General features: G+C 37.3%; 1 protein-coding gene across 12 annotated transcripts in view; it reads left to right on the forward strand.

Moving 5' to 3' along the window:
- Window positions 1–5,446: 5,446 nt before the first annotated feature.
- The window catches only part of LOC102793382 (neurexin-1a), a 250,071-nt gene continuing 236,522 nt past the window's right edge, over window positions 5,447–18,995 (forward strand). For 11 of the 12 annotated variants that reach the window (XM_087850269.1, XM_087850271.1, XM_087850277.1 and 8 more), the window contains exons 1-2: window positions 5,447–5,630; window positions 7,193–8,553. In XM_087850269.1, coding sequence (XP_087706395.1) covers window positions 7,842–8,553 — 712 coding nt within the window. In that variant the 5' untranslated portion in view covers window positions 5,447–5,630; window positions 7,193–7,841. Of the gene's footprint in view, window positions 5,631–5,752; window positions 5,954–7,192; window positions 8,554–18,995 lie in introns of those variants that run through there. The other variant, XM_006800792.2, reaches the window with a different exon arrangement.

The following is an 18,995-nucleotide window of genomic DNA, read 5'->3' on the forward strand; positions in this document are numbered from 1 at the left end:
TTTACAGACATCATTTTAATCGTGTTTAAAGGCTGTAGGTTGCAGCCACTGGTCTAACACTGTGTATGAATGTAACAGGGCTCAGTGCTGCTTCTAATAGTCTGAGCTGCTTCAAGCTTTATTTGTGAATACTTTAGCTTACTAAAAGGGTAGCTAGCTTGTACTGCTGCAATGTAATATTTTCAAAAGTAACATGATCTTAAAAGAGCAGGGCTATATGCAGTGATGCTAGCGTTAGCCATGTTAGCATGTTACCTTCAACAAGTGGCCAGTCCAGGTCCACAGACGTATACTTGGAGGTTCAGCTCTCCATTTCACTGAGACCCTTCATACTGCATATATCCATGTTTGACAAAGTGTAAATACTGAAGCTGAATGGTCTTTGTACAAACCCACACACTTCTTAGCGGTGCAAAGCTATCAGCACAAACCTCAGTGTAGAAAAATCCAGGCATGCAGCCTGTGCCCTCTAACCAATCAGGAAGCTCCTTACATTGCACTGCATGGCTAATTTGCATGTCTAATTTGCATTGCTTGACGATTTCGGAATATGTCAGCTAATCCAGTAGTTATTCCCAAAGCTAATTAATTTGCTAATATATTAGCTAATTCGCGAGCTAACAGGAAAGGGAAATGAAGTGAGGAAATATGGTTTTTCAAGGAGTTAAATGGCAATTTTAAATGTCAGAAATATTTTTTGAAATTAGTTTTTTTTTATCCAAAAGTATCTCATTCTTATTTATGATTAGAAGTATTTATTAATGGTTATTAACTCAATTTATAATACTGATTCATATAAAGTTTTTTTTTATTAAATTATTACATAATAAATTACTTTAGTAATGTTTAAATAAATAAAATATATTTTTTAATTATTAAATGAATTCACAAATGCATATTTTGTTGTACAATTACTATACATAAATATATAAATTGCACAGATTTCTTTATTTTGATGTCTCTTCTGGTCCCTCATATATACATACCCGGCTCAGTAGTTTTGCTCCACATGTGAGGAGACTTCCTTATTCATAAGTCACTCTGATGAAGTGTCAAAAAGAGGTCACTCAGTGGGGGTGTCTTGCAGGATATAATGACTCAGCATCTATGTGACAAACCAATGACCTGCAAAGATCTCCTTTGCACAATTAGACACTGCACAGTTAGAGTGGTTCTACTTACATCCTTTACACAAATAAAGTGCCCCATAAAGACATGATTGTAACAGTGACTGTTACAGCCAGCATCAATGATGCCAGAAATCTGAGACTGGAGAAGCTAAATTAAATTGCGTCATCCCTAATTTTATCATATATCTTTATCTATCATACTTACCCCCCAACATCCTCTTACAGACAAGGTTTTACCATCCAAGGAAACAAAAAAAAAAAAACCCCACCTGTGTCCATGTGCAGGACCTGATAGTGAATTATCTACCTTGCATGGTATTCCAAATATAATGTAAAAACAGGAGTTTTTAATGATAAAGACAATTAAAAGTCTAACAAGACTAGCTCAAGCAAGAAGCAACAATCTTTGTCTTACAAGATTACAACCTGTTTGCTTTTCACAGATAATCTGTTTTACTCTTTTTCTATATGTGAAAGCATGTGGTTTCTGGCCTATGTGATAGCTAATCAGTCTGATTATATGATGACGGACGTAATGCCAACCAAGTATCCCGTCTAAGAAATAATACGGTGATATAAAGGTGTTATTACACTACATGCATGGAAAGGTCTGTGTTGATCTTTACTGACAGATAAACAGCACTCCTCAGATCTTCGAGGACAGTGATGTGCATGTTTACAAGAACACAACTGTTAACTGATGAGTTGAGATTACTATTAATAAAAAATGTCAAAAGGTCAGGTAGTCAAGTTTATTTAAGATTTATTCAAGATTTTTCACTCAATATTAAAACAATTGTTAGCAACAAACTACTAATTTTTTTCCACAATATTTTAGAGATGTTGTTAAACATTCCTCTAGCAACCTTTCATTCGATGTACAGCTCACAAATGTTGTTGACTGGTTTTCTGCTTGTTTCTTGCCTCTTTCTTGAAAATGCCTTATACTCAAATAGCACTTTTATTTCCTCTTTGCATTTTCTCTGTTCTTTTTTTCCATGTTAATCTTTTCCCTTTACTGTACTGTTATGTGTTTCTCTTTCCACAGTTGTCTGAGACCTCATCATTATGGGATCACTGTTGCTGCTGCTGTTTTGGAAAAACTGTTTTACTTGCCTCTAACTTCCAGTTACTGGTTTGTTCTGTGAAAAGAGGGCTGCACACAGTTGTATCAAATCCGCAAAGGCTGAGGCTCCAGACACTGTGTTAACTAGTTTGGATTAGAGGTTTTCCATCTCTTTGAACAGATATCTGCATATTAATGTGTTTTTGGTAACAGAAGCTCTTTGGTTTCCATCTGCAGACCACCTGTCTGAGTTCTATTGACCAATCACATCTGAGAAGACTTTGCTTGCATACAGGGTTAACCATCAGTGAAAGAGGCAAAAGAGGCATTAAATTAGGCAATGAACTATGAAGTATGGTCTCAAAACACCAGTGCTTTTTCTGTTCTTTCAAAATTTATCTGCATTTGTAAGGACTTGGGATGTCTATAATGGGTTATTCATTATCAGAGCCCAGAGTTGGGAACTTATTGGGTATTTTTTAATGATGCATTAGTTTCGACAGATGATCAGGTGGCATTTGTTAACATGACAGCACATTAGCTCAGTGGTTAACTTTCAAACCTCACATGTCACATCTGTGTTTGAATCCAGGGCTTACTGTGGAGTTTGATGGTTTACCTGTACTTGTGCAGCTCTAGTTTTCAAAACAATGCCCATGTAAGCGCACACCATAGACTGTATATAAAAGATGGCCACCGCAACATCTTCCATTGGTTCGTGAACTTTACATTTTAAACCTTTGATTTTAGCTTTTCTGTCTGCACGTCTGTATCTTTAAACCTCGACATGCCCGTGGATAGAAAAGAGGATGCAGTGATAAGTTCACAGTTTCCTATAGTGCTTAACTACTCTGACAAATCTCACATTCAGAGATGTTCGGTTCAGAGTATACATTTCAGTTGCTAAGTGATTTTGTGCCAAGAGAATTTAAGAAATATGAACAGGTGGATTAGAGTATTCGGTAAAATGAAAAGTGGTTTTTTTTTTTTCATATCACCACCATCTGTCCCACTGGTTACATTTTTCATGTCTGAGAAGTATGTGACATTTCAAAACCTTAATCTTAAAAGTCTGGATGCTGTGAGTCATGGTTCCTGAGATCCAGTTACATTAAAAAAAAAGAGATGCAGCAGCGGGGAAAGAAGAATGGATACAGAAACAAATTTAAAAAAAAAAAAGAAAACTGAGAGTAAAGCTTAACAAAAATAATAGGTTACTGAATTTTTTCTAAGAAATAACTTTTTTTTTAGTGTTCAGTTTGTTTTTGAACCTTGCAGTTGGATTACTTTCAGAAAGTGAGCTATTATTATTAATGAAACCAAAAGCTTTCTTATCTTATTGGTGCATGGCCCAGAAAGCTTAAACCTCTATTAATCTTGAATGCTCTATCTCCTTTTTCTCCTTCGTCTGTCATCACAGTACCCACGCAATGCTGTAACCTCAACAGTTTTTGGTAAACCTTGAATCCTGCAGTGACATCGTCCATTCTCCGTGACATTTTTTTTTTCTCTTGTAAAATTGAGGAGAGAAAAGATGAGTTCCAGCGACCAGGTTTGGGTTCAAATAACATTCTTTAGACCAGTGCAACTTAAATGTACGTGTATGTGTAATGTATGCGTCATAATTTAATAACAATCTAGTTCCAAAATGTTTACTGGGATGTATGTAGTGGTAGCTTTATTGTAATGTATTTAAGACAGCTATAACTTTGAAAATGAATAGAGTGTGCATATAAATAAAGACAATATTTTTTTTTTTAAAAATAGCAATATATGAACAAAATGCTAAAAGTCATTGAAGTGGCCTTACCCACCAGTTATCTGCACCCCATCACCAGTCAGGCCCACTCGTATCCTTATACAACCTTAAACTTTTCAGTGTCTCAGATACACGTAAATGCTTTTGGGATTTTGGGGAAACAGTGCAAAAAAAAAAAAATGTTTGATGCTTTCAAAGGAAGGTGGAAGGATAACAATGCAATTTCACACCTTTATTGCTTTTCACTTTGCTTTTGTGTGAGATTACCGGTCACATGAAACACCCAAGACAGCGTCTCACCGATGAATTAAAAGACTGATTGCACGAGAATTGCACCAGACATGAGGCTTGAAATTCTTGTGCGTGGCTTGCCTTGTGTCGAAAAAAAAAAAGAACATGCATCAGGCATGCTTGGTGCAGAATGCATTAGCAATGTCTACTCTTTAGGGTCACAAGGGCTATAGATTTAGCGGGCCGCCCCCACAATCAGGAGTGCACATCTGCACTGAGCTCTTTGTATTTTTATACACGTCAACTCCTATGAAAAGGAGAAAAAACTACCCTCCAGTAGAGGTGTAAATATATTACAACAACTCCTGCTGAGACAAGCATCAACAGAAAAATGTTATCATGTTTGTTCATCACATTCATAAGATGTAATTCTAAGCTATGCCTGACCTTTTCTTTACTGTTTTCTGCTACTGAGCAGGGAGGGGTTGTGGTTATTTTTTCATTTTTCAACTTTTATGTGCCTCACTGAGAACAACCTGTAGTGCTAGCATGCCTGTAATTTACACACCAGCAATTACACTCTGCTCTGTTACCAGTGTCCAGCAGTACAGTGTTTTCAGTAGTTATTGTCATGGAAGACACTCATCTTTAGAATTTTTGGTTTATTATATCAGCTTAAATGTCAAAACAGATATTTAGCTTTCACTAATGATGAAATTCTATTTCCATTACAGTATAAAATACAGTAGACGACGTCACGTACAGTGGACTTTTAATATACAGGCATAAAAAAGTGAATGCTACTTGATGAAATAGTTTGATGGGGTGCATTGAATTGCTTCTTGATAAATGGGCATTAAACACCCCTGGATCCGGATTCAGTTTGATCTACTAATAACAACTAAAGTGACAGCCCCTGATTAGCCATATTCACGATCTTTACGCTTGATCCGCTGCAATAATTCAATAAAAAAAAATCGATTTTAAGATCAGCCTGTAAGCTACACACTCGTATACACACGGTTAGTTTGCTTTAAAGACATCACTTCGTGTGTCTAAACCATCCTTGACCGCTTCTGCGCGTCGATTAATCAAGCGCATCAGTTTCACGAGGTTTAGCTCCAAAGTTGCGTGTGCCATAAATGTCCGTGGATGGATGCTTGTGCAGGCAGAGGCGCTGTCCACGGTACTGCATTCAGCCCCTCCCCGGTAGACATCACGGAGAGACACGTGATACTCTCTGTCTGTGGCTCCTGACAGTCGCTGGATAAGCTCAACAGGGAAACCAGATTGCACCTTCTCTTCCACAAAGATAACTGGATTTTCGCCCCGCGCTTCTTCCCACTAACCACATTGTGGGTTTGATTTTTCTTTTTTTCTTTTTTTTGTAGTTCTGTTGTGTTTTAATTAGCAGAAAATACATTTGGAGGACTGAATATTTAAGGTAATTTTTAAACCTGTGAGATTTTTTTAGGAGTTAGAGTGAAAGTGGACCCGTCTTTCTCGCTCTCTCTCCTCCCCCCCCCTCTCTCTCCGCTCTCTCTCTCTCTCTCTGTGTCTCTCTGGCTGATGCTGCGATTCACTTGAAAGCAGATCTTGATGTGAAGGTTTCGCTAAAGAGGATTTGGAGCATTGGATTTCAAAGAGACAAAATATGGACAGTGCTGGTTTAAAGGAGCTCAGTCCGCGGCGCCTTGCATGAAATCGCGTTTCTTCTCTTGTGACAACTATTAAGGGTCCCGTAGAAGTAAAGGTGCACGCGCAAAGGTAATAACAGCGCCTCATATTGTTTACCGAAGAATTGTTGTAGTTGTGAGTGACTCGATAAAAATGCCGCATGGACATAAAATAACACACTTATTATAGTGAGCCCGTTGCAGCTACCGTGCATGGCAAATGTCAGGATATGGGGCATGTTATTGATGAGATGATGACGGCGAAAAGGCAAAATACGTCAGTTCAGACGAGGATTATGCTATCTAATAGTTTAAGCATGATCATTAACACGCCGTACTGATCTTCATCACAGTTTCAGTCTACTGATAAGATGTTCCAGTCTGTGGAAAGTGCAGGCAAGTAAATCAGATCTACAGCGGTGCAGCGGTTAGAGTGCAGTGGTTAGTGTCTTTTCCCCCCTTCATCTTCTTTACTTGAAATGCAAACTAATTGCGGACCTTTAGAATACTACTAATTTTACTATTTTTGTTTTCGTTTTATTGCATTATTCTGCTCATTTTGGTATTTGAAGGAAAAGCGGGATCTGGCTCAAAGTCCGTGTGAAAAATAGGGACAAAGCACATAGTATGAAGAGGATTTTCTGGGTTCTGACTGAGACCCAGTGGAAGTCCGGCTGGTATGACTTACACAGACCGACCATTGTGCATCAAATGACGCACTTTTTCCTCTTGTTAGGGCTTCAAATGAGAACTGGACAGGGGGAGCCTATATCGGAATGCTGATAAAACGATTGCAGAAGTTTTAACGCGTACAAGCAAAAGTAATACTCTCATTAAGAGAAAGAAAAAACGACGTAAGGCAGCTATTTTCTTATTTGCGTGACCGAGATTTTCTTTATAATTTGTTTAATTAATGCCGACCGCTGGGCGTGATTTCTTTTTTTCTTTAGATCACAAATTATAATTTGCTCGTATTTCTTTTTCTCTTTAGATTGCGTGACTATTTCATTATGAAAGGACTGCATTTTAACGAGAATATTACAGATATTGTTTTCCTACTTGGTCATTAAGATCAAATAATGTGTCTATTCTCTGATATTGTCAAGAGCTGCCGTTTGCTTCCTGGAAAGCCCTAGTGATCTTAATCTAATGACATAGCCTGTGTTTGTTGTAACAAAGGCCTCACTGGATATAAGTCCCTGACTGGCTGTGCTTTTTGCCTTATCACAGCTTTTAATACTGGTTTTTGATTAAGGCTTTGACCAAAGTGGATTTGGACATGGATACGGTGAAATACTGATGCTACATTAAATTTGCTTTTCTTTTGCAGAGAGCTTTGAGTCTGGGGACTGCCTTGACAGACAGACTGCTTCTTTTGCTGAGCTTATCAGCCAACGTGGCTCCATATGGCATTTTTTTTCTCTTTGCTACAGAGAATGCAGGGTGAAAAGCCCTGAGCAAGGCTTCCAGTTACCCGCCAAAGAATGTTGGCATGAACATGAAGATTAAAGCTGCCATTTCAACTCAAGTGAAACCGTGCACACACTAACTGGCACCAGAAGGGACTGTTCCGTAATTACATAAATCAGACCGAGTGTGCCCAGTGGATATTTGAATCTCTGTCCCTTTGCTCTAAATAACCATGGCAGAGAGGACCTTTAAACAGTTCAAACTATTTTGGCGACAATAGTGAGAGGTTTGGCCAGTGGCCTAGACAGTATGAGGTAATGGTGTTTGCTCCAGGATACAAGTGTTGGCCAAGCCTGTTGATATGCAAACATATTAGAGTTGTAGCATTTAATCTTTTGTCTTACAATGCATCAGTTTACACTTGTATGTCCATGTAGACAGTCAGTTACATGCCAGTCTACTATCTCACAGTCAACCCAGCTTATTTTTTTCCCCTTAAGCTAAAGTCCTTATAAGTACATTGAATTCTGTAAGTCCTAACTACAGCCCACATAATTTGAAATCAAACAATGATTTCACCAAAGCCACATGTTGCCCATATTATATGGGTTGGGCTGCTCATTTGTTGCTTTGTAGAAATAGGCACTTGTCTAGAATTTACAGGTGCTGAGGGTCAGTGGGCTAGATTTCCGGTGTGGAATGCATGTTGCGAAAGTGAAATGAGCTTCAACATGAAAACAAGGAGTTCCCATGGGCTGCTAGTTTACTTTGATGATGAGGGATTTTGTGACTTTCTAGAACTCCTCATACTGAATGGTAAACTCAGCCTTCGATTCTCCATCTTCTGTGCGGAGCCTGCGACTGTTGTATCTGACACAGCGGTCAATGACAGCCAATGGCACACAGTCACTATAAGGAGAAACTTTAAGAACACTACCCTAACGGTGGACAATGAGATAAAGTGGGTGGAGGTGAAGTCTAAAAGACGGGATATGACTGTTTTCAGCCATTTGTTTGTTGGTGGAATACCACCGGAATTACGATCTGTTGCACTACGTCTGACATCGGCTGCGGTCAAGGATCAGCTGCCTTTTACTGGATGGATAACAGACATAAAGGTCAACAACACGGAGTCTGTAATGATTAACAGTGAGGGTGTCTTAAATGACCTCTGTGGTACAGCCAACATGTGTCTAAATGGAGGAGTCTGCAGTTTAATTAACAACGAGCCAACGTGCGACTGTTCTCGGACAGGCTTCCAAGGAAAGGACTGCAGTGAAGGTAAGGCTTTGATCTAATCTGAATCATACGTTCAGTACAAAGTGTCCAGTGTAGCCTTTACAGTCAACAGGAAGTTATTCATAATTTGGCTGTTTCAATTACTATCCTCCATAAAATTACGCATTCCCTTCCTCTATTTGGCTAAAGCCATATGTTTTCCATATGATGTGTGCCATTGATCTGCAATACAGCTGTTTGGGAAGACTGAATCTCCTGCTAGGCCTCATTAGCAAAACATTCTGGTGTTCTTCATCCCCAAAGGTGTTTGCCATTCTTATCAAATAGGTCTTTAGGGATTGGTTGACCTATGAAAGATCTCCAATGACATACTTTTCAAATGGAAGAGCAGGGGTAATCATCTATGTGCCTGATTGAGTAAACAGGAATGACATCATTGAATGCATACAGTATAAATCTTTCCAGTGATGAGAGTATTCAATCTAGTATCTAATTATTGTATTCATATGATTTTTTTGAGAAAACACAAAATAAAATTGCAAATGTAAAATAACTGAATTATGACCTTTAGCAGAACCATGTGCAAAATGTATTTATTAATACTAACTGCTAAAAAGTCAGCAGGATAATGAAGGAGAATAAAAAAGGTTTTGGGAACGTGCAAACTGATAGACAAAGAGAACACAGGGTTCTTTGAGGAATACTATCACTCTGTCTAGTCTGTAAGGAAAACGTATGAGTGTTCAGAGTATTTAGTGCAATGCTTCCCACAGGTTGGCAGCTTATTGTGATGCTGAGGGGGAGGATGCTTGCTGGTCAGTCAATGGGGGAGGGATTTTAACTGTTTTAAATGTTATTTGTCATGCTCAGTTAAATACAGATGAATCTGAACCTATTTTAACCTATTTTAAATGCAGTAATGATGCTCACGTCTAATTTACAGTGGATTTCATAAGATCATGTATCTTTTTTTAGGCACATAAATCTTTTATTAACAATGAGCTTATTAAGGCACTACTGGATAACTTACTACTGCCACATAAGATATTCTCATCAAATTGCATGAAACATAACATCTTCATATAGCACCATGCTTTGTGAACAATGTTTTATTTTTCCCTTTAATCGGGTCTTGTAGATGTTGTAGATGGTGTTAATTAAACAAGAAGTAGTACAGCCTTTCACTAACCACATGCACCGACACATTGAATAATTGCTGTAGTTCACTAACAGGCATTTAAGTGTAAATGTTATTTAGTCTACTTTAAATCCATGACAAGTAGTGTTGGCTGTGTTGCTGTGCTGCAGAAAGAAAATACAAATAGATCCACAATTAGGATGCGACAGTGAATATCTTTAAATATGTCATTATTGTTCTATTTTCTGCTTCTTTCAGAGCAGACTACAGTCTATAATCAAAATTCTTTGATTGTAACAGTGTCATTATGTATTGCTGTAATTTTAATGAATTTTTCTTCTTTTTTTTTGCAATATTGTAAATTACATTTCAGTACATAGATAGATTTTGTTATTTATTTAAAAATGAATCCAAAAGAAGCATCTATTCAAGGAATCTCTCATTTGGGTTTATTAATGTGTCTTTGACCATTTTTCTTGCTACTGCGCCAAAAAGAGCTGTGAATTCAAAATAGCTTTATTATTTCAGTTTCCCTAAGCTGACGAAAAGCTAGCGATTGTGCGCAGCCATATTTTTTTCTCATTTCATGCTGGATGCAGCCTGACAAAAGGCTCGTCTTGGGGAAAGCTGGGATTCTTTTATACAAAATGCATGGGCACTGATTAAATCTTAAAGTTATTATCTTATCACAGGATACAACTCTTTAACAACAAAAGTAATACATGAGCAAATTAGACATTACTTTCATAAAATTTGTTTAGCCTTGATACTATCTCTGAAGTTCAAATTTATGGTATTTATTGGAAGAGTTGATTTATAAAACTCCCATCACACAACATTTGTAAGGCTAATGTGTAATTTGCCAGATTTTTGGAATTTTGGGACTTGGAAGTTGTATACATGGAAACTTCAAATGCAGTATTTTAGAATCCCTGCAAAACAAATCATTAAATATCTTTAAAAACGAAAACAATGGTTTATATAAATTAAAAATGATGATGAACCCACTTGATTCTACCTTAAGGATTCATTCGTAATCTAACATTCCTTGATCTATGTGGTTAATTTACAGATTCATATTCCAGTGTTTAGGGATTAATACATACATCTATATTTTCTTCGTGTGTGTGTGTGTAAGTGTCTCATTAGTCGAGAATTCGGGGGAAGAGATTTTAATATGCACAGCAGGGTGGCTACTGGTGTTAATAGTTTTATACACATGCAATAGCTACTTGTTTGTGTTGTTTATTTTTATATGAGCTGCATGAGCGATGAGCAGCCATTATCCAAAGATGTTTGTGTATTAAGTATATCGCAGCAGTAGCAATCAGAGAGATCATAGTGATAAGTTGAAAGCTTCCTAATAATGAAAAATCCTTTAAAAATATGTTGTACATACAGCCATACAGGGGCTTTGATGGGGTGAACATAGTCTAATAAGTGTGTCTGTATCTTAGGGGGAAAAATATCTAAAGGAAAAACTAAAAGCTGAAAGCAAAAACTCTTTGATTTGATAGATGGCTACTAATTTTCTAATTTTAATTGCAGAGCAGGGATAATAACAAATAACTTATTAAATTCATGCGTTGTCCTGAATGGAGAATTTGTTATTCCCTTCAATGTAATCCCTTTGAGCAGCTTGTACATCTCCGAGTCATGCTTGACCTCGCTCACTGTGTCAAAGTTGCAACACTGAAAAGTACATTTAATTTTAGGGAGAAAGAAGCTGATGTTTGAGCCAAAAGTTCTCCCTGAGATGTGTCAGCGTGCTGCAGCATAATCTAGGCAGTTATAGGCAGTCCTACCTTGGGTAGCAAATTTACAGCAAACAAAGAAACTGACAATTGTCTTTCAGTGGTCCTGACTTGATTCTCCTTTTGAGGACTTGGTGACTGAAGTCTTTTCCTTTGAAGACTGTCTTTATTCTATTCTGGATAATAACGAGCGACCCCACTGTTGTCACCAGTGATGTTGGATACTGTTTGTTTGATATTTGCTCTCATTCATAGTTTGAGGTTCATGGTGAAATTGCAAATATACACTAACAAGCCCTTCCAGCAAGTGCTCTAAGCCAGAGCACTGGAAGCAGTGCATCACTGCACAAGGAGACAACCTTGAAGGGGATGGCAGGGTATCACATTTGCTTTTTACAGGCAATGTCTCAAAACTTTATAACCCACAGTGTATATCCGTGCTGCAAGTTACTGAACTGAAGCCCTGAAGCTACAAGCACACACCATTTATTACAAAGTATAGTTTATAATTTTATGATTATAACAATGACTTTAAAAGGCTTTTTCCAAGAGCAGATGCACAACATCATCAGGTAAATATATTGTCTATAGTGAATCCATTGATCTGGTACTATATAGTGGTGGCAACACCGAGGGTTACATGGAAGCCAGATACCAAGCCACAGCCAGCCCATGGTTACTCCACCAATCTTACCTTAATGACACGATTAGATCTCAGTCACACAGGGCTTGAGACCAGTTGATGTGAGTTAATAAGTGGTTTTTGGAGGTTGCTAGCTGTTTCTGGATGAAATTGGTTGCAAAGAGAGTGCTACACCAAAAACCTTCTTTGCGGTTGCTGTGATCACCCATTATTTGGATGTAAGATGCCGACTTATCTGCAAATACTCTGCATTTACTCCTTGAACAGTAGTAAAACTTGAGACAGTGTGAGGCAAACGTCCCTTCAAATAAAAGTTTTGTCTTGCAACCGAAACATTTCAAACGGTGAAAAGTTTACTGAAAGGTGTTCCATTTTTAGTTTGCATCTCATGTTTTCCAAGTGTTTGCAAACGAATCCATTGTCCTCTGTGCAAGCTGCTAGCGACTACAGAAGCCTGCTACTAGCCAAAGCAGTCACAGGGAGGTTTTTGTTGAGGCAGTTAATGCTCGTGACTATCAACAGCCTTCAGTGAACACTTGCCAAAAGTCAGTGGAATACGCATTTTCCCTAGCAACAGGTGGTTACCATGTGGTCTAGTTCTGCATAAATATGGTTTTAACAATCATTTCTTAGTGATTGTCAGTAACCACCTGCATCCAGTCAGGTAATACACATTTTTGCCTTGTGACCAGTGGTTGCCAGATGGTCGCCAATTGGTTTTTAAGTCTCTGTGAATGGAGTATTGCATAAATATATATACAATGCTTTAATATACCTATTCATAAGCATTTAATGATCTAATTAGTGCTAGATTTATTAAATCTGTGAAATTTGAAGGACTCTGGGGTTTCGCAGGTCTATAAACAACAAATAATTGCATAAAACAAACAATACTTATTTGGACTTCTTACAAAGGACATTTAAGCAATGAATATTTAAATAGTGAAAACACATCATTATAATAATAATTTAGGTAGTATTGATGGAAATAGATGCAAGGTCCACGTTTTATCTAACGCCGCCTTGTCCCTATGCAGACTTTGTCACAGGTACATCCTTTCATAGAGAAAACCTCTGAAAACCCTCAAGGCAAACCTCTACCATCACCATGACCGGCTGTCAAGCACTCCACAATGGGATTGGAACACCTGGATTTCTCCTGATGCCTTTAATGGCTAATCTGCATTTAACTAACACACCTTCTAGTTATACTGGCAAAAATTTACCAAACACTTTATAATGACTCATTCCACAGATCTAGCCTCGGTATTCATTTAGAGTAACCATCAAATAGAGGAAATTGTTCTGTTTTATGTTCACTGGTTACTTTGTTTTCTGTTTGCTGCTGAGCAAGTACTGGGTTCAGCATAGCTTTTATACCAGTTCCCTGCAGCTGTTGAGAGCCAAAGTGAGATAAGTAAAACTGACTTAAAACATTAAAGTTGTGGTCTGCGGATCTTATGGGCTTGGCTAGTAACTATATGCGAGGTCATCATTTTAAATTATTTTTTTTAAATTTATGCATTATTGTTTCATTTTAAATATCAAAATTTGATTAGGCCAGCTATAATACTATATAAATAATGACAGATTATTCAGTCTCAAGGAGCTCTAAAGTAAAATAACTGACTTCTACATTTCCCTCACATATGAGTTCAAGAGCTAAAAATGTTAGCTTTTGATGTATCACATCAAGAGGAAAAAACCCAACAAAATCCCACAAAACAAGCAAACAAACAAAATATCCCTTTACCTTAAAAGTCTAAATATCAGGTTTGCCTGAAAAAAAGGATTATTTGACATTTACTATCTGATAGCTAAACTACTGTTGGTCCATGCTGACCTCATTTTATATTAACTGTAAGCACACTTACATATAACACTTGATAATACTAACTGCAGTTAAAAATGACTGTAGTGCTTCAGGTTTAACTCCTACTATCAACTGCGCTGAAACTCTATGAACTTGTGTTACTTAAGTCCCTCTGAAATAAAGAATGCTGCACTGTACCTTTGCAGGATAGTATGTTTTGTGGCAAGTACAGAGAATGTTTCCCAGCCATATTAAAGACACATGCTTTCTTTCTTGCTTCCTCACCATTCTGAGTTTTAGTGAGGAGGTAAGTCAAAACCACAGCAGAAAATGTGTGCAAGAGTTTTATTTATTTATTTAGTTTTTAAATCACACCAGAGATTTAAAATAGTTTTTGAAGCTAGTGTTCTACTGTACCAAAAACAATTCTGGGGAAAAAAATCCACACACACAGAAATAAAAGTGCATATACTAACATATCAAAATTTGTTCTTAAAGCTTCTGCAAATTTACCTATTGTGCATACATGGATTTATCTATAAAGTACATTGAAGTTTAAAATTTACCCTTCCATTAAATAATCTAAAAGCTGTTGTATTACTTTGATCAGATGAAAGGATTATAGGATTTGCCACCGGACCTGTCAACTCTCCTCTGTCCAACCACAAGTGTGCACATAACTCTCTCTCTCCTGCTCTCTTTCTCCTCGGTCTCTCTCACTCCAATTCACACACTTACAAATGCACACACGCACACAAAAACACAAATCCCTTTGATCGGTTGAAACAATTATTTAAATGCACTTTTCGATGGTCAGTATGCCCTTTTTGTTTCTCATTAAAGAAATAACATAGATGCATTGCATAGCTCCATATTTTATCCTGATAAAATGGAATCATGTTGTTTATCTCATCGTACATTAACCAACCATAAATCTCCCCTGGTACAAAAAAAAAGAAAGAAAAAAGTAGGGCAGACTCCAAGTAAGACTGCACAGCATTTTGTTTGTCACTTTGTGTATTATGTAATTTAAAAGATAAGTCACATTATCCGGGTACAGTGAGTAACTGTGATTGCCTTGCACTTTCATATTGTGATTTTAGCTGATAGCATAGCTTCTGGGCTTCTAGGTGAAAATATAGTTAGACATCCTTGAAACTAATGTCACTTATAGGACAAACAGTCACAAAACATAAGCGCATTTATTAAGCTTCTATTACATGATGGCGCAGTACCAAAAATGACTGTAGCCTACAGTAACTGAAATAATGTCAAACCTATTTTGACTTTTGAACAATCATCAACTGTGACGGTTTTAATTCACCAAAACAAGAGTGTCAAAACAGATTTGTGCATTACTGAGTCATTACAGAAGGAAAGTACTGCAACACAACACATGCAGGAGATACACTATTCACATGCTCATTTAGGTAGATGCACAATATGTTTTGCTTGCTTGTTTTTTTTTTTTTTTTATCCATGTCACACTCTTTGTAGCTCTTTTTTTTTTACCTTAAAATTGAATCCTGGTTATTAGTATTTCAGCTTCCAGGTTCATCCCCTAGATATAACTTGGATAGACATGGCAGTGGCAGTGAAACCTTTCCTGGCAATCTTCCCACAGGTAATAGTGTGATCCCAGTCTGTCTGCAGCTACTGAAAATAGTTCAACGTTACTTGTGTTTATAATACTGCACCCCCTCTAATGAACTGTCTGTGCTGATCTGGAAAGTTTAATTATCAACATAATGTCTAATTAAAATGGGTACAGTTTCCTTCAGTCGATTGAATCACAGGTTAATTTATATGATATGCATATTTGTGCATTATTTGAACCTTTCTTTAATAAAAAAATGACACTGGTTCTGGGACTAGATCTGTCTTATACTCGTTTATGTCATATTATTGTCTATTAAAATATCCAAGAAAGATTTCAGATGTGTGGCTCTATCCCGTGGTTACAGCAGAGGTTGTGTTTTGCATAACATATGACAGTTGTGACTATCACCTGCTGTAACGTCACTGGGAATAAGCTCTTGTGGTGCATGTGAATGTCTACAGTCGAGATTCTTGCCCGGGACTTTAGAACAGTTTGTGTTTGTTATTGCAGTCCTAATGTAATTACAGTGTTTGCTTTGGTTGATTGCACTGGTGAATAATGCATCGATATGGCACAGCCATTTGCAGAGGGTTGACCCATTCAGCAGAGAAGAAGCAGCAGCAGTTGTGTCTTTGCAAAGAGACAAAGACAATGAGTTTTATCAACAACTTTTTACCCTTTAATTAGGTTTGGATGTATAGGCACTTTGGATTGGTGATAAACACAATGTAAGCTACTAAAGAGTTGGTCTGGTCTGTCATTGAGTCTATACTACTTGAAGACGGATAGGCTTCTGTGTTTTGGTGCTGAGCAATATTTTAGTGCAAAATCTGTCTGCCCTCCATGCCAGGCCCACTGTGGCATGAAGTATCTCAGCAGGTAGGGCAGCTTTTTAACACTATCTATTTGCTTCTGGATGAGGAACTCAAAAAATTCACAGTGAAGTTTCTGTTTGTTTTACACTTTGGCTTTTCGCCTAAAGCCCGTACTGCATACTTTGAGCCAATTTGTATCCTCTTGAAAAAAATTAACATTTTGAAAGCAACAGTGGAGTGGAGAAGTCCGTATGGCAATAATGGGTAACTTGATTGAAAACTAGCATGTTATTGAGTATTTAACAATAATTCAGAGGTACACTGCACAATAAATCAATGAGACCAGAAGATTGTAGTGGTAGAAAATGCAAATGTGCAAATTATGATTAAAGACTTGGTGATACCTTCATTGTTTATGGGCATGACAGACAGAGTTCAGTTCAATATACTTGTTTACATAATACTGGCTTAATATGGCAAATATCTTCATTTGACATCAGTTGAGTTTTGATCAGCTTTAAACAACAACAGCGATTCATTCACATCTATGCGCAGATAGGTGCGTATGAGAATTTATGACGAGACATACAAAAATACTTTTAAATGCAAATGGAAAATATAAGTAAGCAAATATAATGTATTCAAAAAGAAGCTTGCGTTTGAGACTAGAAAAGCATCGCTATCATTTGATCAGTTGATTTATATTAATGGCCCCAATGTGAAAATGCGGTTTAAGAATTCAGCAACTTTTCTCATGTTCACATTTAATATAGATTTCATAGGAAGATGAATTTGTAATTTGAGTGATCACTCCCTTTCGGGCATGTCTGTCATTGCTTAAAAAACAACAACAAAAAAGAAACCCAACATGTGACTGTACTGTATCTCTGAAAGTGTCATTTTGTCTAGAGGCCTCCTGCAGCTTCACTCAGACAAAAGCAGATTAATAGTATACTGCTGTCTCTGACTCCAAAGACAGATATCGGGATCAAAAGATTAGAGGGATTTTCCCGTAGGATTTTTGCCTTGTTTAAATACATTTGCTCCTGACTGTCAAAGGGTGTTTGTGAAATTCGTTGACACCAAACTCCTCCTTTAACGGGATTCATCCTACAGCACAAATAAACACATTCAAATTTCCATGTCATACACACAGACACCCACACATGGAAACTTGTGTTTAACTGAGCTACACCACATGTTTCTTACAGGAGCATATTAAGCTGGCATATTGAAGTTACAGTATATAAAATGCATAACATATTGCTGTTCTGTTGACATGCAATCACTACCCTGATTATGCAATATTATCTCATATGTGTATGAGATCTTGCAGATATGAGGTGTTCCACACACATATATTTTTTTCCTTATTTTCACCACTGGAGATCTTTTAATACCTCGATGTAAAATATATTTCAGTTTCCATAATACAATTCATAGCATTTTCTATATAGTCTGGATGACTTGAGCACCCTCAAACAGATATAGAACCAGAAGGGTACTTCTGCCTCTCCCAAGGCCATATACCCTGTCCCACGGTTTTAAAATAAGTGAGCCGAGACAGACAGACAGACAGACAGAGAGAGAGAGAGAGGCAAAACTTATCACATATCTCTGCCTTGGTTCTCACCTTCATGCGGGAATAAAACTGCTTAGAAGCAAAACTCTTTAGATTCCAGACTGTAGATGATATTTTCACTTTGAACATAATTTACCTTTGATGCTGCTGGTTGGGTGTCGTCAGTCACGAGCAGCGGCTGAAATGCTAAAAACAAGGCAAAAGTGCTGCGCCGTAATTTGAAATCCATCACGCCGGCGATAGAGAGAAGACAAATCAGTTTTCAGGGAGAGTTTTCATCACTTCCCAAAAGAGAGTAAAGGTTGCACAAATGAACCCATCTTTATGGTAATTCAGTCTACATCATGTGTAGAGGTTCAAGAGGCAGTCTGCATAATGTTTAAAACGTCTTCTTGAGTCCAAAAAACAAACAAACAAAATGTAATATGAACTACAAATTAAATAAAAATGGGATTCAAATGGTAACTCAGTCAGAACAGATCACTGGTTTACACTTTCGCTTTGTGACATTTTTGTATAGTTTTGTCTTTTTTTGCCACTTATAATGGAAAAGGATGTAGCTTAATGTTAACAGTACTAAGAGCTTAGCTGTGGTTAATGCTCAGTGCACTTTATTAATGTTTTTTTTTTCTAACTTTAGCTTCACTCTTCAGATAGGGATTTGCCACACGTCAACAGTGGCAGCTGTGGCAACTAGTTTCTTTAAGCAACTGCTGTGCACATTTTCTTATGATGTGTAGTGAGCGTTGGCATATCTCGCTTCAGCATGAAGCTATGAGCGCTGTCGCAATAAGTTACAAATATGCTGAGCCTATATACATACAAACTCGAAGTTTACATTAATTTCTTAATTCCTCTGCTTGGACTAATACTCCTGCATCAAAAAAAAAAAAAGATTGACTCTACATCTGTAATACTATCCTAGATATCTTCTTCCTGGGATTAAGGTTATTAGAATTCTGTATAAGCTGTTCTGATTATCCTCTTGGATCATTCCAGTCCACAAGATGTAAAAGAATTGAGAGACCCCTGAGCACATCTGCTCGCACAATCCTCTCTTTTCGTCTGTCTCTTTGGAAATATCTGAATTGGACTATATTATCCACCTGCCATCTGCTTGAAGTAAATATGCAGCTAGG

The sequence above is a fragment of the Neolamprologus brichardi genome, chromosome 13, assembly GCF_056152115.1.
Source record: "Neolamprologus brichardi isolate AB-2024 chromosome 13, ASM5615211v1, whole genome shotgun sequence".
NCBI lineage: Eukaryota > Metazoa > Chordata > Actinopteri > Cichliformes > Cichlidae > Neolamprologus > Neolamprologus brichardi.